Source organism: Saccoglossus kowalevskii, chromosome 19 (genome assembly GCF_978046115.1).
Source record: "Saccoglossus kowalevskii chromosome 19, keSacKowa6.1, whole genome shotgun sequence".
Taxonomy (NCBI): domain Eukaryota; kingdom Metazoa; phylum Hemichordata; class Enteropneusta; family Harrimaniidae; genus Saccoglossus; species Saccoglossus kowalevskii.
The window spans coordinates 18,249,628-18,275,524 of NC_140659.1; the positions used below are offsets into that span (position 1 = coordinate 18,249,628).

General features: G+C 35.7%; 2 protein-coding genes across 6 annotated transcripts in view; both read left to right on the plus strand.

The window, feature by feature from the left end:
- Positions 1–6,630: 6,630 nt before the first annotated feature.
- Positions 6,631–11,762, plus strand: LOC100374591 (caspase-3-like). 5 transcript variants are annotated; one of them, XM_085493602.1, is made up of 6 exons: positions 6,631–6,678; positions 7,051–7,320; positions 8,034–8,296; positions 9,476–9,651; positions 10,323–10,455; positions 11,236–11,762. In XM_085493602.1, exons 2-6 carry the CDS (start codon positions 7,112–7,114, stop codon positions 11,472–11,474), a joined length of 1,020 nt encoding a protein of 339 aa, XP_085349728.1. In that variant the 5' UTR covers positions 6,631–6,678; positions 7,051–7,111; the 3' UTR covers positions 11,475–11,762. The 5 variants fall into 5 exon arrangements, with proteins under 5 accessions (XP_085349728.1, XP_085349727.1, XP_085349731.1 ...); XM_085493601.1 differs by having other exon boundaries at positions 6,637–6,770; XM_085493605.1 differs by having other exon boundaries at positions 6,637–6,770; positions 8,037–8,296.
- A 5,255-nt stretch (positions 11,763–17,017) lies between these two features.
- Positions 17,018–25,897, plus strand: part of NFkB (nuclear factor kappa-B) — a 31,095-nt gene continuing 22,215 nt past the window's right edge. The window contains 2 exon segments of the mRNA NM_001165001.1: positions 17,018–17,182; positions 23,705–23,978. Of these exon segments, the coding sequence (NP_001158473.1) occupies positions 23,781–23,978 (198 nt within the window). The 5' untranslated portion in view covers positions 17,018–17,182; positions 23,705–23,780.

A 25,897-nucleotide genomic window follows, 5' to 3' on the forward strand; every position in this document is an offset into this window, starting at 1 on the left:
GAACAAACAAGCATCTCGTAATCATGTGCCTTTGCGTTTTTATTGTGCGTTGTTGCCATAGTTTTGGACTTAATTCTCGTGCGTGCGACTACTCCGCTTTGAGTTAGTGATCATAACTGTTTCAGTTAAATTTTAATGATATACTAATTAATAATATCTCTCCCAAGTCTCGGTGAAATTATAGTTTTGATATTGATCGCCTGATTTGAATGGTAATGCCTCAATGTTCAATAAGGCACGCATGACAATAGCTGTGGAATCATAGCCCTATCTTGCCGACCGCATTATTTACGTGACAGACTCTGGCGACATACAACAACGAAATTAAAAAGAAGACGTCCAAATGAAATTGTTTGGGAGAAATTCGATTGTAGGTCGCACCAAAGAGCTACGGAACCGCAGCTAACATGGCAATTGGTAGAATTGCACTAAACTTACGTAACACTAGATTGACCAACAATATTGTGCAAATTGTCTAGACTTGCATACGGTCTCTTGTTTATTTTTGGTGTTTTTTCAATGAAATAAAATGGGACTGCGTAAATGGCGATAGCCGGGTTACCGCGAAATAAATGTTTATATTATTCATTTGTTTATTTCGCGGTAACCTGGACTTCGCCATTTATATACTCCAATATTGTCTAGAACTGTGGTTGTACGATGATATGATATATGGTGATGAACTAGTGAACTTGCCATTTCTTGCCACAACAAATATACGTAAAATACGTGAAATAAACTGCTTTTATTCTCATGGAAATTTGTGTGTGAATATTAATTAATAAGTACAAGGAAGTCCCGATGAGTTCTCAACTCGAAATATATAAAGTTTGAACATGAAAAGTCAGAGCATGTAAGAGTTATGACAACAGAACTGTATTCACTGAAACCACTTGTAAAATAATGATTTTGCCGCCATGTTGTCTTGTCTACCAGTGACCACTGGGTAACTTTATTTCTCAAACTGAACGTAGATGTCAGTATTACATAATGGTATTACATGCTAAATACATATATAGCTTCCATGTAACATACATCACATGCCCCTTTTCACTTGATACTTATTATTTATGAATAATGAGTTTGTACACAGTTTTGAATGGTATACATGTGCTTACAATACTGAGAATCAGTCCTTGGACTGCATACACTAGATCACATACAAGACAGTATTTTAATTTGTTACATAACTTGAACATCAAAGAAAGCAAACTCACTGAGAACTATTTTAAATAACATTATCTTTAGAACCTTGGTTTGCAAAATTGACCTATCAAAATAAACTTGGTTACGCTTAAGGAATTCATGTGATCCTTTGTAGTATAAAAGTGATGGTTTGTTTTTATATTACAGTGCAACAACTGTTCAACTAGTCAATACATAATACAAATTAACTCATAACAGTTAACAATCATTTGCAAAAAGAAAACATTACAAGTTTAACTGGGTTTTCCCTTTTGACACTCTACCACTACCAGTAGTAACGTCTTGTCGAACCTTAACATGTTCATATTTTGTTTTAGTTGGAATGTTTCCAACATTTGTGCTACTTGATAATTTATGTTGAACCATTTTGTCATTTAAGTCTGAAATTGGTTTATCGATTGTTTCAGGCGGGTCTCCATCATCAAGCAATTCTGCTAGTGGTGGGACTTCACATGTTGGGTACATGTGTCTGCGATTTCTTTTGTACAATTTTCCTGATGTAGTTTCAACAAGCACACTTCTAGGCTGTGGTAGTGTTTTCTTTACCACACCATATTCCCATTTATTCCGAGGGTTTCGAAATCTTACAGACTGTCCTGAAATCGGTTGGCGAATGTTATGGCTTGCTGTGCGGTCATAGTAGTATTTCTGCTTGCACTGCCTGGCCTTTAATTTATTCAGCATAGGGGGAACAATGTGAGGTTTGATCAGGTTTTCAGCAGTTGGAAGTTTTGATTTGAGAATTCTGCTTTTTAACAACTGACTTGGGGCAAAACCATCTGTTCCATCTAAGGGGGTGTTCCGGTATTCTAACAATGACATGTACGGATCTTGGCCAGCTTTAAATGCTTTTTTCATTAACCGCTTCACAGTTTTTACAGCGTTTTCTACTTGGCCATTTGATTGAGAATAACCAGGACTAATTTTGATATGATGGAACTCCCATTGGCGAGCAAAATCTTTATACTCCTGGTTGTCATAGCAGGGGCCATTGTCACTGATTACTGTATCCGGAATTCCCTCTCTGGCAAACACAGATTTAGTTGCTGATATCACTGCATGGGCAGTTTTGTTTGGAATTCTGATTACCTCCGGAAATTTAGAATAGTAATCTATTAAGATTAGGTAATTTTCTGTTCCTATTTCAAACAGGTCGGTGCCGATTTTAGACCATGGGTGGTCTGGTATTTCATGCGGAATCATCGGTTCGCATGGCCTTTTACTGCGAAATTCCAAGCATGTAGAACATTTAGAGACTATTTCTTCAATTTCGCTATTCATACCTGGCCAAAACATAATTGATCGAGCCCTTTGTTTAGACTTTACTATTCCTTGGTGACTTATGTGTAGTTTTTTAATGATTTCAGGGCGCATATTTGAAGGAATTATCACTTGATTGTTGCGAAACAACAGCCCATTAGAGTAAGTGATTTCATCGCGAAATGTATGAAAAGGTTTAGCTTCATCCGGAATGCGTGTCCTACAATTTGACCACCCTGAAAGGACAAGGTTAATGACCTTTATCAAGGTGGGGTCATTCACGGTTTCCTCTCGTAACATAGCTAGTTTCTGGTCAGAAATGGGCATTTGATTTATGATACTTAGAACGTCGTTGTCATCATTGACTTGTGGAGGAGCATCCATTAATGGGGCTCGACTAAGCATATCAGGTACAAACATGTCTTTCCCTGGTTTGTATATGACTTCTAAGTCGTACCTAAGGAGAGTCATGCGCATGCGTTGTAAACGAGGGCTAAGTTTGTGCAGCGGTTTTTTGAATATTCCAACCAGTGGTTTATGATCCGTCTCCACTATAGTTTTAGCTCCAAATATGTAGTCATGAAAGCGACTGCAACCAAAAAGTATAGCACTCATTTCCTTTTCTATGGGTGCATAATTTGTTTCAGCATTATTGAGCCTCCGTGATGCATACGCGACTGGTTGTGAATCTTGGCTAATCATAGCTCCCAACCCTTTGTTACTAGCATCAGTTGAAACCGTGACAGGTTTTTTAGCGTCATAATATTTAAGTACGGGAGCTTGAGTGGCTACAGTAATTAATTTGTTAAAGGCTACGTCATGCCTATCTTCCCAGGTCCACTCTATGCCTTTACCAAGTAGCTCACGTAGCGGTGCTGTGAGTGCAGACAGGTTTGGCATAAATTTAGAAAGGTATACCATGATACCCAGAAACGTTTGGAGATCTGATTTGTTTTGAGGTTTAGGCATTTCTGTAAGAGCTCTAATTCTACCTGGACTAGGTTTCAGTCCATTACTTGTTAGCAGGTGACCTGAAAACTCAACTTCCTCTACACCTATCTCGCATTTTGGACCATTGAACTTTAACCCAGATCTTTGTACCCTTCTCAGAAATTGGGCAAGACATTTGTCATGTTGTACATTACTATCTCCATACAACAACATGTCGTCTACTATAACTTCAAACCCTTCAAGACTGCCGAATTCCTCAACCATTGCTCTCTGCCAAATTTCCCCTGCTGAACTAATTCCAAATGGCATCCTTTTGAATTTGTATCTCCCCCAGGGTGTGTTAAATGTAGTCAATTTAGAACTCTTTTCACTCAACCTGAGTTGCCAATATCCCGAGGTCGCATCAAATTTTGAGAATACCTTAGCGTTTGGCATTCTTGTTACTATGTCTTCCAGCACGGTAGTTGGATAGTGCTGACGACAAATCGCTTTATTTAATTCTCGCGGATCAAGACACACACGAACTTGGCCATTTTTTTTTATGACCGTGGTAATCTGACTAACCCATTCAATAGGTTCAGTGACTGGTTCAATTACATCCAGTTTAACCATTCGTTCCAACTCAGTTTTAACCTTATACCGTATTTTGTGGGGTATCTGGCGTGGTGGCAGCTGCACTGGGGGAACAGTGGAGTCAACCTGAATATCATATTCACGGTTTTGCAAACACCCTAACCCTTCAAACAGATCCTTGTTGTGTCCAAGTAATACTCGTGCCTCCTTGCTTGCTTTGTGACCTACTAGGGGACTTGATTTAGTGTTAGATTGAGGCATATTTATATTATTATTTGTCATACTATCAGATGAAGTAACATTCTCTTTCTGAACAGCAATGCTTGATTGTATTGTAAACACCCTTTTCAAAAGACCAATACTTTCACATGTATCTCTGCCAAGAATTGGTACAGTGGTATCTTTGACAACTTGAAATGTAATAGGAATAGGTTGGCTACTTATAACTTTGCCATTTGTATCAGATCTATTCACCTTCACTTCTAACTTTACCTGCCCAACAGGCTTGATAATATGATTGCTATAGGACCTCAAAGTGATAGTAGTGGGCCGTATTTTCTTAGCATGGTTTGGTAATGATATATATATTGACTCTGGGATAATATCAACCTGTGACCCACTATCTAATTTAAAATCTATACATGTACCTAAAATGTCACAACTTTGTGACCAGTCTTTTGCTTGTTGTCCAGCTTCAGTTTCTAAAGTTCGTACACTTGTTATGTCATCTATGGTGAATGGAAGTGAATCTTCATCACTGGTATCCTCACATGTAGCGATGGCTTTCACTGACTGTGGTCTGTTTAAATACTTGTTTCTAGAGCTTCGAGAACTTTTTGTTGACTGTTGTGTTCGTTGAGTACCCAAGTTGTAACGCCCATTGCTACGACATTTACTGGCAAAATGGTTGGGTTTACCACATTTTCGACAAGTTTTGCCCTGTGCGGGACACTTATCCACTTCATGTTCATATGAACAGTTGCGACACTGATTTTTATCAGATCTTAATTTATTTCCAGGCTTATAATTTGACCTCCAACGAGACTGACTTCTTTCTGACGTTTTCATTTCATGCACGTCCATTGAGCTGATGGTATCATTTAGTGAAAGAGATTTCATCTGATCAACGGATATTTCTGCTATTTTGCATGCGTCGATTGCTTTTTGCAAGGTCAAGTCGTCAGTTCTGAGCAATCTTTCTCTCACCTTCTCATTTCTGATTCCACAAACGATACGATCTCTTAAAAATTCGTTCGCCAAATCCGGGGGAAGGCTACAGTCTTTCAACAATGTGCGCAATGTGGTCAAATAGTCCGTGAACGTTTCGTTTATCTTTTGATGTCTTGTGTTAAATAAGTAACGAGTTACTGTGATATTCTTCTTTGGTTCGCAATAACCAGCGAATTTGTTTATGACTGGCTCGATTTTCTTCTTATCATCGGCGTCAGTAAACTGAAATGTTTCAAATACCTGTTGCGCTGCGATCCCGGCAACATGGAGGAATGTGGCGACTTGTACTGTCTCGTCTTTTTTATTCAGTTCTGCTGCTAGAGAGAACAATTCCCAGCTCCGTCGGAACTCCTTCCAGTTCTGTGCGACGTTGCCATCCAGGCTAAGGGACACTGGGGTTTCAATTGTATGTTCGAGAGTGCCATTTTATCCGTCAACTTCTGACACCATGTAAAATAATGATTTTGCCGCCATGTTGTCTTGTCTACCAGTGACCACTGGGTAACTTTATTTCTCAAACTGAACGTAGATGTCAGTATTACATAATGGTATTACATGCTAAATACATAGCTTCCATGTAACATACATCACACCACTAACTTCCACTAGTTGGCCGTTTGGAGTCCTATCTGACAAACAAAGTGGTGTGCATTAAGGTCCCATACAATTCAATGTAATACCAGAAAGGCTTGATTTTGTTGATTTTTTAAAAACACAACGGTCAACGGAATTTATAAATATACATACGTGTGTCATGATGAATTATGCAAATACCTACATGTGAAAACATGATCGGTATAGGCATGTCGGAGATATAGCTCAAGAACAGCATTCGTTAAAACAAAAATGGCCGCCAGTCAGCCATTTTGAGTCCGATCTGGAAAAAAACAGACGTGCATCGTGCATATTGTTCAGTGTTTGTACCAAGTTTGAACAAAATCCATCCATTGATAACTGAGATCCGATTCTGGATTCGAATTTGATTGGATTTGAATTCGATGAATTTTTAACATTGAAATGGCCGCCATTCGGCCACCTTGAATGGGATAGTCAATTGAATACATGTGTATATGCGCAATATGATGTATGATGTATATATTACAGTGTGAACATATGGGTTTCTTTGGCACAACATTTGTTAAAACAAGTCTAATGTATTACGCCTTCACGGACGTGCACACGCACTCACAAAGGTCAAAGCATAAGTCCCCGTTTTTCGAACATAATGAATTTTTTGGTGATCGGTTTTGTTTCATTGTGACAAGTGATTGGTCATCTGATGTCTCCTGGTAATCAGTGAATGACCATAATTCTTAATGATTGATGAATAGTTATTTTTAAGTGTGTATGAAGTGTACAACTGTCCCGTGGAAAGCACCGCCTGTTTTGGAAATTCCCAAGTCTATAAATAGAATCTGTTGTAGAATCAGCCCCACTCTGTCCTTGTGTCTTTCTCTGGTAGAATGCGTTGGAAATTATTTTTACACTGAACGCCATTGAATTTGTTTACGTGCACAATATTCCCTGTTTTCTTGAATGCAATATTGAATGTAAGCAGAATTCTATTTTGAGCGAAAACGAGCGAGCTTCCAGCTTGAAACGAAAGTTAAACGTGAGAGACTGCTTGCGGACTGGTTCTGATGCTGTGTTCATGGTATATTCACGGTTATTAGTAACCGTGGTATTCTCACGTAGGCGTGGTTTCACGGCCGTGGGGTCATATTTTGGCGATCGTGATATTACGTAGACCCCTAAACCGTGGACCCTAACCCCGGGCCTAACCCCCCACAACGTGTTCATTTCACAAGCAATTCTTGTATAATGTTTCAGGTATAGAAGTTGTATTGGTACAAACTTGCAGTGAATCAACGACAAACTTCAAGACAAAGATATGGCGAGCGCACTGGCACTAGGTGACGAAAGCGTTTCCGATATTACAAAACAAATCGTCGATTTAAATGTCAAGGAGCCTTTTGCGAAAGAAGAAAGTAAAAAAGAAACCACTGATACGGCTTCGATGCGAATCAACGAAATTGGCCCCAGTGCTGGTCAAGGCACAAATGGTAGCTCACTGGGCGAGGTAGATGCAATCACTCACGGGTAATTTTTTTTTTTTATTTTGAAAATGTCATGGTAACCCTATCACCCTGACTGACCCTAACCTATAACATTTGTTTAAAAGGGCATAGTCCATAACTTGAAAATTAAAATTATATTAAATTTTGGCAGATTATTCTCATCTGATATTATAATTATTGATGACTTGCAGTTCTTGTAAATTTATCAGCGTTACAGCACAGGGAGCCCAGGAACTATAATCAATTGTTGACAAAATGCTGAACAGGCCACGCCTCCAACTGTGCCATGCGTTCGGGCAAACCGTTAGGAATTCCTAAATGGAATCAATTTGTGTAGTTTTCTTGATTTATTCTGCAGATATCGGTGAAATGTAGGTAAGGCTTTGGCGAAATTTGAAGGAGCAACGAATATTCTTCAACCTGGTATTTTTTTTAGATTTTATTTGGCAATGACTACAGGCTCATAGGCAATTACTCACTTCAAATTCAAGTGATATCTTGTTAGAATGCTTCATTTCAGTCAATATTTGTAATAAAGAATGTATATAACAAATCAACATGCACTATTGCCCATTAAGCAAAATGAATCAATTTAAAAAAAAAATATTTTGAGAGGCCATACTAAGTATTTGTCTGTTTTTTTAATATTTGATTAGAATTCAGAATATAAAAAATATAAAAAAATTGCATTTTGACGATAGAGGGTGATATACCTAATTTTTTCCTTTTCTGTAGCAGGTCGGAAACAGAATTAACACCGTTAGAAACTGCAAGCCACAAAACGTTTGATAATGTTTTTTATAATATGACGCATACAAGAAGAGGTAAAGTAGTCATCATCAACAACAAAAACTTTGAAAAAAAAACTGGGATGAACATTAGAACTGGAACTGATGTGGATGCTTCCAACTTAGTGAATAGTTTTCAAAGACTTGGTTTTGAGACTGACCAACATGATGATCTGAGCGTTAGAAAAATGCTTGCAGTTATGAAACTGGGTAAGGAGTTAATTATGAATAATCTAAATATCTGTGTGGATTTCTGTGTTAATAAGAATAAATAAAACTGGCCTTTGCTTGTTCGTTATATTTATTAGCATCATCGTAATTTCTGCTTTCCCAGATACAATGTAATCCATGTGAAACTGAGTCCAATTAAATTACCTATTAACATGACTCATGTTAAAATATGCTATGAATATTGAAACAGCTCCAAAAAAACTGAAAATATTGTCTCCTTTGAACAATTTGCATGAAATTATCATATATATATATATACACCATATCATGTTTTTTTTGTATTTATCACTTTTTGTTGGAGTTTCCTTTTAAAGATACATTTCTTGGATGCTTAACTTACATAACCATTACATAACTTACATGAAGTATAATTACAGATAAATTCTTGTCTCTCTGTTTGTTGACCTGGGTGTTTTTCTTTTGGATTTCAACAAGTGTATTTTAATTCAAATGTTCCATTTATTTTATTTTTCGTGTTCATTCATTTTTATCTTAGAAGTTATCTACATATTGTCTCCATTTTCTATTGTGGGATCTGGTTTTGTTTTTTCTCTTAGCAATGTACAACTCTATTTTTTGTATTGTTTTCACAAACTGCTTGTAAACATGAAAATCTGGTTTGGTTTTTTTACATCGAGATATATATTTATATGTCCTTTTCCCAGCAGTACAAGGAAATTTGTGAGACAGGAAAGTGATTCATCTCCTAATATAATCTGCCAATCCCTAAGTCTATGCCGTAGATTCATTTTCCTTCCCCACAGCATAAAATTGTTTTCCCAGAACATCTCTACATGTTGACATTTGTAAAACAGATGTAACATTGTTTCTTCCGATTCACAGAATGTACATTGTGCACTCTCCACTCTTGGTGGTTTCATTTTGAATAAATTTACATTTGTGGTAATAATGTTATGCACCATATCATGTTACAATTTACCCACTCGGTATTACGCACATCGTTTAGGATCAGTATTATTTTGGATAAGAAAATACAAAATAATCAATGACAAAATTAATTAAATAATTTCATGATTGAATGAACTTTCTTCTTGAAGTTGACGGTTGTTATGTCCCGTTTGTTATGGGTCCCATGCATGTAATGCATTGTTTGATTTTATAATAATTTCTAGATATTATTTGTTTTTTGATCGACAGTGTCACGTGACGACTTCAGTGACTGTGACTGCGTAGCATTTGTAATACTCAGCCACGGTGATGATGGGATCGTGTACGGAACAGACGGCAAACTTGAGATTGATGAAATAACAAAGTTCTTTCAGGCGGATAAATGTCCAACTCTTGCTGGAAAACCAAAGCTCTTTTTTATCCAGGTATATTAAATACATAAAATGAATATTTTTATTTTGTGTATATATATATATATATATATATAGAGAGAGAGAGAGAGAGAGAGAGACAAATTCATTTTTTATTTTTTTTTATTTAGTCCCCATTATGGACAAAGTCATCTTTACTTGTGCCTGCATGGAGCTATTTCTCTTGCTTTGACCGATCACATTCAAATTTAACACGCAGACATGTATGATGACTTACATATACACAACAATTCTTATTCCCATTTGATCAAGTTTGGCTGACTGGCAGCCATTTTGGTCCTCAAAATTGCTGAATTCTGTCCAGGACAGCTCTTCATAAATGAACAAAAATGGCCAACTGGCAGCCATTTTGTTTTCATTCATAGTCATGCCAATTCCTCGCTAATATATTACCTGATTCTTTCGAAAGTTTGCCCATAGGACATTTGTGTTGATAAACATTGATTTTCCCACAATCCAATCCAATGCGGTTTGACCTGAGTGTGACTTCAACTAATTACAGCCGGTGACTTAAAATCTTGGAATCGTCTCAGTTTGTACTCGTTGATCTCTGCAACAGTCAAAGTCGTCATCTTTGTTTATATGAGACCCATATATCTTCGTGCTTTAACAACTGTTTCTAAAACATATAACGTATTTAGTGATTCAATCAAATATTTTACTAGGCTTGTCGTGGAGATAAATTTGACGATGGAGCTATACTTCTCAAGAATGATGAAGCAGATGAAATGGATGGAGGCCGACAACAGCTTATTCTTGTTTCTGCAGATTTTCTTTTGGTTTACTCAACTGTACCAGGTGAGGCACGCATTAATCCCAAGTTGTTACTGAGTAGCCATGAACCAGATTTGCATAAAGTATGTTGAATGAAATTTTCAAATAATAGAATTGAATACAATCCTTGGGGGCGGATATTCTGGTATTTTCATCGCCTGGCAACCATCATGGTGAAAGCAAAAATCCCAGAAAACGGTAATTTGGGATAGACTCCCCTGAACAGTGTAACAAGATTATCCCTACATGTGCAACATGTGTAAATTCAGCTGTTCAGGATTACTTCAAAGTTGAGTTTGTACTGTCTCCTTGACTTTCGCTGTTTTCATCGGCTCTTCAACCGGCGTTCCACAGCAGCTTATGCAGAGCCCATAGAAATACATAGTACAGTGGTGTCCGTTTTAAAAAGATAGAACGTTCTGTGACGTAGCTCTGCCCCCAAGTATAGTACTACTACTAAAACATCACCATGATAAAATTAGTATCACTTTAAATTCACAATGGTAACATTAATGTTTCATCACTATGGTAACATCACCAGCATAACAATATTGTCACTTTACCATTTTAATATTAATTTCTCATGACCGTGTTAATTATTTAGTGTCACATCACCATGGTAACAGTGTTATGTAGCTGACTGATGTGACTTGACAACAAGTATGTGTCACAAACTGTCTCAATATTTACACCGTTGTACACCACACTACTGCTTTGCGACCTTGGTATGACTGTTATGTAGAAAAAAGCATACAATACTGATCAACTCTTCTCATACTGATGACTATATTGTGTTTTTTCTAGGGTTCTATTCATGGAGGAATCCTATTAATGGTTCATGGTTTATACAGGCACTTTGTCAGGTGTTAAACGAGTACGGTGACACTCTGGATATATTACGCTTAATGACCAGAGTGAACCAGATGGTTGCCTACGAATTTGAGTCCAGTACTACTAAAAATTTTATGAATCAAAAGAAACAAATACCTTGTATTGTCTCTATGCTGACTAAGGATTTGTATTTTACAAAAAAACCTCAGTAAACATCCTAAACAAGTCCATCTTTTGAGTATGTGACAGTTGTTCGTTCCACGTTCCATGAAGGCGTTAAATCGTTTTATCTTGGCTGGTTAAGGATGTAGTAGACATAACAAGTATGTTATAGTTAGGCTTGATATTTTCATATAAGAATTGTCCTGAACTATAGTAAACCATATATTTTATGAAACCTCTTATCTCACACTTTCTGAAATTCTGGGTAATTTTGGATAGAATTTAATGGTTATCACGTGACTGCTAAGTAAATAAACAAAAATGTTATTTAAAAAAAACGAGTACTGCATGAAACTGGAACTAGTTAGATGAGTAACAAACATCGTAATGTTAACCACAGGGTGTCCCATACAATCGGGTGACAAGATTTTTGCCCAGCGAGATGCGTTTATTTCATGAGACCCAGCTTGAAATGTTGGACCACGGTCACTGAATTACACTCAATTTACTTTTAGTTTATAACAAGATTCTCGCCAACGATTATTGTTAGGATAAAACGCTCTCACCCGCATGTTTGTACCCCAGACCATTCGTCCCGGTGTTATCGCTATCGCCACACGATAGCGATAACACCGGGACGAATGGTCTGGGGTAGCATGTTTGACACTTTCGGTAGAACAGCCCATGCAAAATTCAAGCCAATGCGATACCTAGGGAACGCAGCGTACTCGATAACTAATTAGTCCGTTTTCATTTGTTTTCATTCGTTTTCATTTGGCAGAAACGGCAAATAACCTTTCCACTGAACAAACTGGCCAATATTTTCAGTTTGGGACGTCGTTTGAGAAAAAATTTACACTCGGGCGAAGGGTATACTTCTGTTTAATAGATTGTGTGGTTCAAGTTACTAAGTGATCAAGCGTATCGTCGATATTCAACGTAAAAAAAGGCTTCAAAGCACTGGCGAGACACGTTCATCGAGATAGCGTTGTACAGTTACAAAAGATAAATTACGTAATCCTATGCGCATACAAAGGTTGTTTATTGACTGGACATAAGTGAGAGATTATGGTTACTTCCTTAGTAACCGGGAACCGCACGACTGGGGTTATTGTGGCAGCTACTGCAATTTTTAATGTAGGCCAACTGTGATCAGTGTGAATCGCCGCGTGTTTTCTAAACAATGTCCAAGTTGCCGACAACGATCATATCGGTCACCCCCCTTAGAAAAAAAAATATATATAATAAAATAAAATGAAATGTGCCTTGTTAATGTAGATGCAGGCGTGCTAGCTGGAGACGAGAGATAGAAACAGCTCGGTCCGACAGAGCATGTGTTTCGCTGTTCGGTCGAGCGGCACCCAGGACTGGCGTAACGATTATTCAATTGTCCTTTCTTACGGGATATTAACATTTAGTTGTGATAAATAATTTGTCGTTTGGGACATCGTGTAAAAAAAGTACCTTGCCATACCCAAAGCCGGCCTGTAAAAAGATAACCCTGCCTGGTGTACAGGAATCATGGAGCTCCATGCAGGAAGTAAACATGCAGTACAGTTCAGCTCTGCACATTTGACATCATAATTGGGCGGGGACACTCCGTATAAGGAGTGAGGTGATTGACACGTTTCTTGATTTGAATTTTATTTGTCGGAGCTCTACTGACGCCGCGTCTACGAATTCCTTCTCAAGTTCGTTCTCGGCCCCGTTTGCCACTTCAACGACGTGTTTTTTATATGGTCCCCGGTGCAGTGGATCGGTGCCGGTAAACCCATGTACTTGGCAAATTTTTCCATCACACGTCGGCCTTTACCGATCACTCTTCCGGCGATCACCATTTTCCTGTTTACTTGGAACTCTTTTTCTTGTTTTTCAAAAGACGTGAAAATTCTCTCGGCTGAGGAAAAATAACATTCGGAATTTGAACATTTAATTTCGAAGTGGGGTCCCCAGCCGTGCCGTGTGTCTTCCTCCAATGTCAAATCCCTATGTTGCAACTTGAGCACCGCAATGGCGCCAAAAAAGTTCGCTATTTAAAATGTAGACATCGATCAGTCTCAGCAATCCATCTGCGTCAGCCACCCCATCATCGTCACCATGTGACGATAATTTCTTTTCTTATGCACTTCTTGACACTTTTTCTAGTTCTTCAATTCTGAGCTACATGTAGATAAATGTTGCACCGTCACAGCAGTATCGTCGGAGTCCGAACTTTCCGAACCGCGATGGATGTTATTTTTTCTGAGACGAAGTTTTGCTTCTTCGGACATTGGAGTCATATTCTTCCTTTTTTGTCCCTTCCTTCTCCTAATTTCTAATCATAATTCTGATAACAATTTTAAAGAGCGCTAATTTTTTGATGTGTCACACACGGTGTACTAATATAGAACGATCACAGAGACAGGGCTTGCGTGCGTTGTTTCCGTTGCTAAGTAGGCCAACTTATGCAAATTAGGTCAATATTTATTGTTTGCGCTCAAAGCCGATTATTCTGAAATCAAAGTGAGCGGTCTGCTGTTATAAACACATATCCTAACTTTTTTGTTAAAAATGTCTTTTTTGGATGTACTGGTTACTATTTTGAGTGGGAAACACATCCATTGCATGCAGATAGACAAATGCCACCAAAATAGACAATAAACAAAAAATGTATAAAATAGTGACTGTTATGTCTACTACATCCTTAAAGTCTATCATTTGAGTATGTGACAGTAATACAGGTTTTGTAATTTTTTATCCATTATATAATGGTTTTATTTCTTCATTTGAGGCTGATTTTGACTATTATCATATCTACTGGTACATTCAGCTTTTGGTCCAGATTTTACTAAATATGTTAATTTTTTAATCAGATCAGATGAAATATTCACAAAACACTTTTTGAAAGATATATTTACAGGTTATGTAATAAATGCTAGTATCTGGGTACAGTGGGTCAAGAAAAGTTTGCAGTATGTATACACATATAGTTGACTATTTTGTACTTTATGAAAGCATAAACTTGACTTCTTCACTTCTGCGTGTTTTAGCTTCAAAGTCGACAGTGTGGAGTTATTCATATCATATTGTTCTTTATTGTTTATCAGAGTCAACTTCAAAAAAAAATGTCAAATATCTTGAGTGAAATTATGTCAGATTTGTTCATTTCATGACGGTATTTTAAAGTGGTAATCGTCGCGCCAATCATGTGCGACATTTGTCTTGATAAACATTGATTTACCCACAATCCAATGCGATTTTATAATGCCCTGGGTGCCACTTGCACTTATCACCACCGACGACTCCTTCGATTCTTTAAAATCGCCAAAAAATACCAAATTGAAGCTTGGTAACCTGTCGGTTTTTACTCGTTGGTGTGCGCAACAGTCATAATTGCCATCTTTGTTTATATGACACCCATGTCTCGTGCATGCATGGCACGATCACCACTGCCCTTTAATTCTCTAATTTTAAAGAATATTTTTTTGCATTTTCATCTTCTTATTGGAAAAAGCAAGCCCAATTGCTTCGATATTTCATGACGATAATTTTAATTCTCTAATTTCAGTGAATATTTTGGTGAAAAAGAATGATTGCCAGACTGATTGCTTCTATATTAACTTAGGTGGATCAATGTCAAATTTATACATTCTGTGACGATAACTTCCATTCCCTAATATCTAGTAAATATCTAATAAATATTTGGGGTAAAAAAGTGCTATTTTCGACTTGAAGATCGCTTACACAAATGCTGTGTTATTATTCAATCATTTCTTTTTCTAATTTTAATGAATATTTGGCATTTTGGTAAAAATCATGATGTATTTTTAGAAATCACAAGACTGATTGTTTTGATGTTGATGGATCACTGCCAGATTGATTTTGTTTACTTCATTATTAGATTACTTTATTTAGTGTTGAGTTGTTAATAAATAATAACAAATATTTAATAAACACACATACAATACAATAATACTATACACACACACTTCTGGACAGATTTTGTTATTATTGTTGTAATATTCTGTTCATAAGCTTTATTTAATAAATATATATTATCTCAGAATGCCATGTTTTCAGCCTGACTGACATTTGTGGGATATGAAAGTTATTACATTTGACTTTATTCTAAAATGTTCAGCATTGACTACTGGATGCAAAATATTTGTCATGTCGAGATGGAAGTCACTGTGACCCACTGCAGACTAGCAAATCCTGTTTTCCCAAAAGTGTAAAAATTTGATTCAGATGACCATAGCGTGCTATTGTTTACAAACAAGTGTCTACCCATGAGCCTTTACGTTTTTAACGTGTGTTGTTATTGTCGCTTGGGACTCAATTCCCGCGCGTGCGCAGGTGACGACCCTCCAGCTTTAAATTGCATGTGTTTACGCCCTCGCCGGCCATCCTCAAAATGTATCCTTCTTTTTAGGTAAAAGACGATTCACATTATCCACGCGCGTACTCATGATTTATAGAGAGACAATAACCAGAAATTAGACCAATGTTATTTATTTTGGCATATATGTCTTGCTTGTTCATTATATTTGAAAGAAACCGCTTGATGCATGACCGATCAATGGCTCCGGGTGTAAGTCACCAAGACCAGGGACCTGCACAACTCCACGCCAAGACGAAGAAGATATTAGATATTAGTTGATAGTAAAGACAGAGTGAAGGACAAACAGATGTATTAGTTGTTTGAATCCAAAGAATCGTATAGGAAACAGTAGAAAATCACATTTACGTGTGACAAATGCAAGAAATACTTTATTACTGTGATTTGCATATCGAGTATGATAATATCATTGATATACTAGTATAAACTATATAAAAATTTTAAAGTTTGGTATCCAACTTTCAATCAAAGGCTTTAAATATTATCTCTAAACACGTGTCCTGTTGACTGCAAATTAAAATCTCTTTTCGTGTACGTGTAGACGTATCCCTGAGATCATGGATGCGTGGAGCAAGTGTTCATATTGCGATTACGTCATGAAAAACAACACCCTCACCTGGCCGGGGTTTTTCAGTGTTTCTGACAAAATTCCCCGGTGAATATTAGATATGGTTAGATAACCAAAAATAACCAAATCGCATAACGTGGGCGGTTACGCTATTTATTCTTTGTATTGTTTATTTTCGAAAAAAAAAGTTTCAATTTTCCTGACATCGAATAGTGATATTCTAGTATACAACAGTTCTCGTTTTTCTTTATTAGTATGAACGGTGAATCACCAAAACGTATGCTAGTATTCTGTCAGAATCGTTATTTGTTATGAATTTAACCAATGATAAATTCATTTCAATATGTCACATACTGGCGACTATGTATTGCACCTTTCCGGGGTACCTTTTATTTGTAGTTGCGTGTTCGCGAATGTTGTTTTAGGGATCTCTAGAATAATTCTCTACGTTGCCTCTGCACGGAGCTGTTGACCATTGAACTGCTGTAAATGAAAACCCAGAAGTGATACGTCAATCATAAGTGTATCACGTGATAGACATGTGGCACAAATTCACCAACCAAACGCTAACTCATGCGTTTCCATACCAGGAAAGCACCGCCCATTTTGGAAATCCCCAAGTCTATAAATAGAATCTTTCGTAGTATCGTCGACCTCTCTCTGGAAGAATGCATTGAAAATACATTTTACACTGGACGCCATTGATATTGTTTACGTGAGCAATATTCCCTGTTTTCTTGAAATCAATATCAGAACCATTGGATGTAAGCAACGATCTTTATCGAGTAAACGAGCAAGCTTCCAAAAGAAAGGTGAGAGACTATACTCCAAATTGGAGCAAAATGGCGGACTGGTTCGGACGCCTGTTCAAGTTATTTATGTCGTAATTGTGACAGTTTCGATTGGTACTAATTTCTGCATGGTTGTGAAGGTTATTTCCCTACATGTAATGTCCTGGTTTTGTTGACAAAATTCCAGAACTATCGAGCATCTACGTGGTGATCATCTGTGTCCCTGTGTTGAACAAATACCAAGTTCATTCAAGTTGTTGTTGACATTGGGTTATAATCCTGTAAAAAGTCTGTGCGATTTTATATTACGGATTGTTTACTATTATGTCACGTAGAGCTAAATAAATAGATAATGTTCATAAAAAGTGCGTTGTGGGAGAGTCGGAGCTGTAGTTTTGGTGTTAATTCCAGATTAATTAAACTCGAACGAAATGATCCATGAAATTATCATTGTTATTCTCTAGATGATAAACTTTGATTTTCTTAGTCACAAACTTGATCGTTAAAACAATAAAATATCTAAAATTTGTCCATACTTAATAATGTACTACTGTAAAATACTTTATTTCCGCTTGGAATTTATTTTCGCTGAAGGGATGATTCAGTGAAAATAATATCCAGCAAATACAACTTTTTTCCTTTATTTCACATTCAAATCATCAAAAATCTGTGAAACTAAATTCCATACGAAACACCTATTAAAAATGCATTTTCAGCGAAAATTAATTCCAGCTAAAATAAAGTATTTTACAGTATATACTTTTGATGATGGTCAATTTTGATAAAGTAAGGCCCAGACCACTAATAAACAGACTGGCAACGTGGGTATTTCTTTTGATCTAACGTGTGTCTTGAGTTTACTTTTGCGATAACATTTCAATCTTATGAATAACTGGGGGAGATAAGAAAATGTCCATGAAGTCACTCGATGACACATGACTTTGTGAGAAACTGCGATGTTTCAAAAGGAAGTGACGCGACAGGTCAGGCCGAAGTTTCATATTTTCCTTACGTTAGTGATTATCGCAGGCCCATAGACACTCATAAAACAGGTCCAGGTAAAGATAAAACAGAAAGTATAAAATTTAGTTGCAGGTCAAACTAAATAGTGGAAATAAATCAGGTGGAAGTAAGTAATGATCATTCTCTCAACGCGATTTTGCTACACACATGTACAAAATCAAAACATTGCATCAGTACTATTTCAAGACCATTACTGGGGTATATTAATTTTGGCTCTATTTAGTTGACTGGTACAGTTTTTGCCCTGATGTATCATATTTTAAAAAGCTTTTTAATACATGATTGGTGAAATATAATAACATAAGACCATCTTTGTTGTAAACATATCGACATAAACTATCCTAGAAAAATCAAGTAACTATCGGAATAAATTGCCATGTTATGGTAAAAGTTGTTCCTTTTTCTTCAATATACATTCAAGAGCATTACTATAAAGATAGTCTATACATTCAAATAATTGTTACTTTCCTGAAATATAGTCAATTTTGGCTTAAAAATATATTGTTCGACAACTCAACATAAAACTCTCTCGTTTCGGACGATCTGATCTGAACTGAACTGAAATACATGCAATACTGAGGATTCTCGATGTGTGTACTCGCCATTCGACAAAATTTGGCAACGTGTGAGCCACCAGCGTAGTTTAGACACACCTTCACCGGGGATTAGGCCGATTAACACCTATAAACAATAGTGTTGCCAGTCTGTTTATTAGTTGTCTGAGAGTAAGGGTATCTCAATGCTATATTCATCTCCAAAAGATTGGCATTTTGACATTCAGCTATCAAAAACCAAAAAAGTTCAAGTTCAAATCAAATCATTCAATTTTTGTGGCAGATGTTCATTCCATGCCTTTTACGCAATATGCAAGATTTCGCAGTAAATGGAAAATCACTAATTAGATTCAGAAAATGTCATTATCATTAAATAACATGTCTAACGGTCTTACTGAATAAGCAAATAATGGATATCAAATAATGTTCATGATATATAATAATTGCTTATCTCTCAAGCTTTTCCAATTGGGAATCTACGGCGTGTTCGTTGGAAATACTATGGACATCCATAGGCACGCCAGCATGCAAAAGAACAATTTTCTTTTGTCCCTATCCTTGTCACAGCAGTACAAGCGGGATAGGAAGTCTGCAGTCAGTGATCAACAGTACAAAAATGCGTGCCATCATGGTAAACGTGCTGTTGTCATTTTACGGAACTCTTGGGAAAACACATTTTCACAAATTTGAGGATTTCTGGATAACCAAATAATGTTACATTTATCATTCAACAAAATGATTGACGTTTTGTTAATAATGATTATACAGTGCACATTCACATTTCATGTCAATAAACAATTCAATGTATTTACACGAATTGCCACTTTATCATCTTATCAAACACAACGTGTTGTAACAACCACTTTTTTAAGTATTTACAAAATACATACCCCGGTAGTACATCTACTCCCTTCTAGACTAAATTTATGCGAATAAATAGAAATAAAAATGAGTTTGACTATTTCGAGACAAAAAAATGAAAACAATGAAATATTCGTTTGTCTTGAATGTCACCATTCAAGTGGCAACGTCAATGGTTGTCACATCCATTCAAAGTCATGTTTTTATTATCGCTGCACCTGTCCACAATGTTGTTATAACTCGTATGATACCCATCCTAACACTGGACAGTATTTTGCACATTTTTGTTGATCTACTAATATTACCATTTTGTGTACTGAAATCATCATTTCTGGCATTCCGGAACCGGATCTCTGCTGTTTACAGATGGATTTTGTTCAATCTTGGTACATACATATACATTGGACATTGATGCACATCATTTTGTTTTTCAGATCAAATTCAAAATAGCTGACTGACGGCCATTTTGTTTTAATCAATGCGGTTTTAGTGCCATATCTTTGACCTGCTTTGACTGATTATGTTAAAATTTTATATATTCATTGTACATCAAATACATTTGTATTCAAATACAGATATACAGTTGTATTCAAAATGGTCGACTGGTGGCCATTTTGTTTTAGTTATTGCTGTTCCAGGGCAATATCCCTCAATATGGACCCAGGACTTTTGAAACTTGTTGTAATACATTCCATATGTCCTTAGGTTAACAACAAAAAAGATTGTTATGTGGGCTTTGATTCAGTTTAAAAAAAAAAAACTTGTTATATGTTTCAAAATTTACAAAATTATTTAGTAATGATAGGAATAATACTGAAATTCAAACTTAGTGTATTTTCAACAAAATTCTTTAAGTAATTTAGGGATAGAAAGCTGTTGTAAAAAAACAACTGTTTCACTTTCACTTGCGTTTTTTGCATGTGATGTCAAACGAATTTCTATTTGTACAACCTGTTTAATCTTCCTTGCAACAAATCAGGTTTCTTAATTAATTAGGCCAAAAGAAAAAAAAATTGTATGACCCCTATAACCCGACCTATCTTATTTTACTGCCGACTTATTTGAAAAAACTTTACAAAATTCTACCACACTTTTAATGAGATTTTACAGAAATTCAAAATTTGGAAATGTAAACTTTAAACATGACAGTTCTTATATGCAAGATAAAAACATGAAACACCAAGAACAAATCTTAAAAAATTGCTACCTACCTACTCTATGTTTGAAAAGCTTGTTATAGGAGACAAGACCTGGCTTGTATGTAATTGATTTCACACGTTTCATGGATACTAACAAAAACATTCAGTGAGCTACCGGTACATGTGCTGAAACAAAAATCGATTTTGGTTCCAATAGATGCTCAAGGACGAAACTCGTTATACGATTGTACATTTTTTTGTCTCCATTTGCAGAAAAACCCCAAAAGACGGAAAACAGAAAGTTTTCGTGCGATCAGAGCTATAATTATGATAGAGATTTTAGTTTGAAATGTGTTGAAATGCTTTGGAAATTTACTTAAGCACCGGCACTAATAATAAAACAAATATGGTTGTATGTATATATAGTTTTTAAAAGTCTTGTGCACATACAGCGTGTCGCCATGCAGCGTGTGCTCAAATTTATTGTAAACAAATTATGTATTATATACATTGCATGTTGAGGCAAAACATTGTGGCTCTTCAAATTGAATCATCAGTATAGAGAGTAAAAATACTTTATACATTATGTCTACAATCAGGTTGACTTTTCACCACCAGTTCCCTCTTTTCATCACAAATTCACAAAATGGTTCTGGCACAGTCACTCTATCCCCGGTCTGGAAACGGTCATTGTATTACAGCCATTCTGAGAATTATTCAGACAGTCAGTTAGCAATGTCTTGGAATATTAATATTTTGGTTCAAAAACCCCAAATTTCATACTGCTAATTATGTTTACATGTTTTGTTTACGTTGTAGTTGCTAGAATTTGAGGTCAAAGTGAAGTCATACAATGAGATATCGCTTTGCATGACGGTAAATTTGCCGAGTTTAATGAATATATTCTGACAGTATTTTAATCTGTCTGACTTCCTGGCTCCCTCGGCCCGGGTGTGAACGGTTTGTTTACTGGCAACAGGGTTTGAGACAAAAGAACGCTAGTTGTTTCCAGACCGGGGATAGAGGGACTGTGCCAGAACCATTTTGTGAATTTGTGATGAAAAGAGGGAACTGGTGGTGTCTGCAAAATTGTGTGAGTAGAAACTTAAAATTGACACAATTTAGTCTGTTGGCGCCAAAATTAGAGTTTATTTCCAGAATTATTGAAGAATATAAGAAAAAAGTGCAAAATAAATTTCGGCGAGAAATTCTGGTGATGAAAAGGTTAATTCCTACATGTACCTTGCCAAAATGTCGGTCACTGATCTTATTATGACACTGGTGGTCTTCTTTTGTGGTCACTAAGATTTTGCATTGTACTGAGACTGTACAACTATGACCAACTATTGGCTAGAGGTGGTCTTTAAAAACAAAGTTTGTACTTAAGGTCTACTCATGATTTCAAATACCCAGAATTTAGTCAATTTTGGGATCACCAGCTTTAATTTTCAAGAAAATTATGGTTGTATTTTAGTGGATACCCGGTAGTGGCCATTTTGGCAGTATTATAGTTTCTATGGCAACGATAATATGTCATATCTTAAACTGTGACCTAGGCTAAACAAATTATATATTGTTAACGATAGGGGTACTTTTTGTTGTTCTCAATTATATCAAAAATCTGGGTTTTAAAAAGTGGTAAAAATGAAATTTTTCTTCAAAATTGGGAATTGTTCACAAAATATCAATTTTTGAAAAATATTAGTTTCTCAAAAAATATAAATTTTTGAAAAATATTAGTTTCTCAAAATACGTCACTGAAATACACAAAAGAATGCTATTTCATGGTTCCATGAGACATTAGCTTCACAATTTTACACAATAAACTTATAAACATTGTCATGCAATTTATGACCAACTATCTCAAAAATTATGAGTATGAGAAAAAATTCATTCATTTTAAGATGTACATGTACTTTAGACATTGTTTGATTGTGTTTAATGGAAATACCCATTAAAATTAAAACAAATAAATACCTACATCTATTTCGCATAGTTACATTGTCTTTATGTATAGTGGGATTTTACTGTTTTTGAAAACAGTATTTGCTAAAAATAGAAAATGACATCATCGTCATACAGCCTGATACCATTGCTAACATTGTCAATTCTGTCAATTCCGTCAATACCTTTAAAGTATATGCATGTGATAACAGCTGGTAAGTGAACTTTGAGTTGGTTTAGGTAGTTTGTTTTGATCGGTAAAACACGCTTGGGTACATGTATATGTATTGAACTTATTTTTATTAGGTTTCACATGTATATGCTCATTTCAGGTTACCCATGGATGTAGTTAACAATTAAATTGTTAAAAAACATTCAGAAAAACAAAATGACCGTTTTAAACCATTCATCTAATCACAACAACACTGAATTTTATGTTACTTGTGAGGATAAATGTAATTTTGTAATGGTAATGCAGAGGGTGTTACAAATCCAACATTGACATTCAAATAAACCACAATATTAATATTGAGGCATATCTGCAAGGTTTTTTTCTGTTAACATCATTATTATGTTATTATTTTATTTATTTTTTTCTCATCCTCACTTTATTTAAATCAAGATCCCATAAAAGAAAAAATATCTATGAAGTTTATTATTATTTATTATTACAAAAGAGTTTCACAACAGCCAATCACATTCTCTCATTTAATTAACAAGAACCACTGAGTAATTCAAAATGACGGTAGTGATTGTGTTGTTTGTTTATAATATCAGCTAATAACAGATACGTAAATATGACTTATTAGTAGATGTGACGTAATTCATGATATCGAAAAACGTTTTTGCATCGTTACTTTCCTGTGAATTTAAAACAAAGATTAGTGCATAGCGAGGAAAACATTTGTCTATTTTGAGTCCGAATCAGTGCTTTATTTTACCCCAACGTGTTAGGAATTTACGAGGGGTTAGGGAATATGGTTGATATAATATTCAATTCTTGGAAACTGATTTGATTTCAGAAACCAGTTTATTTACATACATTTAATTATCTGGATGATATTGTAAATAAACCAACTGCTATATTATAAAAACACCATGAACGAGAATACAGATAACTTTGAGATTCCGAATGAGTTGATGAATAATTGGATTGCCAATGGTGACGTGGTGAGCGTGTCAACTGATATTACCATGTTGGAGAACATGACGCAAGGTACCTCTGATTCGAATAAGGCAGAGCCATCACAGCCTGATGATGCACCTCGGCTAGTTATCTTGACAGAACCAAAGGCGGTAAGTTTATTTGTTGGTGTATTTTGTTCACAACGTTCTTGTGGGGTTAACTAATGGACAAATTGTTTAACACTATGCATACATGTAAATATCACATCGTAATTAAGTCACATTTTGAGTAAAGGTGAAGGTCTGGCTCACGTATAAATGGTCACGGCCATTTTGATTGGCCACGGGAAATTATGTTCTGTTAGCTTAAAAGTAACGACAAATTTTTTAGAAAAATTCATGAAAATGTGGATCTTTTTAGCAAAAAAATTATGCCCTTGAATTTAGGCAGTCCTCAATATTAGGTTGCTATGTACACTTATACTAAAACACTGTTTCTTTAACCACCAGTTCCCTCTTATCATCACAAAATAGTCCTGTTTATAGTCTGCACTTTCCTTCAAAAGATTGGGACAAAAATAGTCAATTTTTTTGAGTAAAAACTGAAAATTGTCTCAAATTTTGTCTGTTGACTCCAAAATTAGGGTTCATTTCCAAAAATATTGAAGAATACATGTGTATAAGAAAAAAATGCAGAAAAATTTGAGTGAGAAAGTGTTGTAGTGAAAAGACTAAGCATATGTAAAGCAATGATTTCTTAGGGACGACGTCAAAAGATCGATGTCGAATAAAAAACTTATTTCCTTTAGTTTGGGGGTGGGGGGGTGGTGGTGGTGGTTTGACCTCAAAAAGTTTTCATCCTTCAAAAACGATTTTATTTTTAATGAAGTCAAAAAAATCTTGGAGTATTTGTAGTTCATTTTTATTCTATCCAATCATGGACAGAAATAACCGAGAAGGGAAAAAACAGAAAAATGGTTTGGTTCGAGTGTAAATCTGTGCGTCAAATGAGGTGCATTTGCATAAAATCTTTTTACACCCACCTGACAACCAACTGCTATGCAATACTACTGTCCGATTATCAATTTGTATTTAATGGTGAATGTAGTCTGACGCCATGACCACTATTTATCAATTAAATTTCAGTGGGGGGTAGGGGGGTTTGGAATAAAACTAAAGGAATTAATTTTTTTATCGGACATCGATCTTTTGACGTCGTCCCTTATCTGTCTGAATAGCATTCTACTGAACATACATGTCAAATTTCAGATATATTATCAGATATATTATTGCCATAGTAATAAAAAAATGACAAAATTGGGTTATATGCCGTTGGCGCTTTGAAATAGCTATTTTCTGCTTTGACTTCCCTCCCATGTATTAATTAAAGAAAATTGTCTGTGATGCCATTGAAAGACATCCTGGTTGTCCAATGTCACTCTGAGGACTGAAAATTCAGTTGCATGATTTGCCTTTTGTGTTTACCGGTATATTGCTTTTGGTTCAACCAAATTTGTGTCTTCTTTCACAAAATATACCTGAAAATTTCACAAAATAAACCTGAAAATGTCAGTCATAGTGCCACCAGGATCTGGCTCAAACTGCCGGTAATGTTGCAATGATGTTTTGTATTTATCACTTTTTATTGGAGTTTCCTTTTAAAGATACATTTCTTGGATGCTTAACTTACATAACAATTACATAACTTACATAAAGTATAATTACAGATAAATTCTTGTCTCTATCTTTGTTGACCTGGGTGTTTTTCTTTTGGATTTCAACAAGTGTATTTTTATTCAAATTTTCCTTTATTTTATTTTTCGTTGCTATGATGTTACTATACTAGACTATGGAAAATAAATCATTCTTTCCAAGAGACAACCAGTTTCCGCATTTGGATGCCCCAAGGAAAATTTGAGGAAAAACGATGGCGCTCAATGAGTTGAGGGGTGACTGATGATGAAATCATCCTAAAGTTATTATTTCTCTGGTGATAATTTAACAATTCATATGAATAATTCAATGTTGTAAAAATAAATATTTCTTCCTTATTGTGGTGTCTTACAATACCTGTCTTCTATTTTCGGATT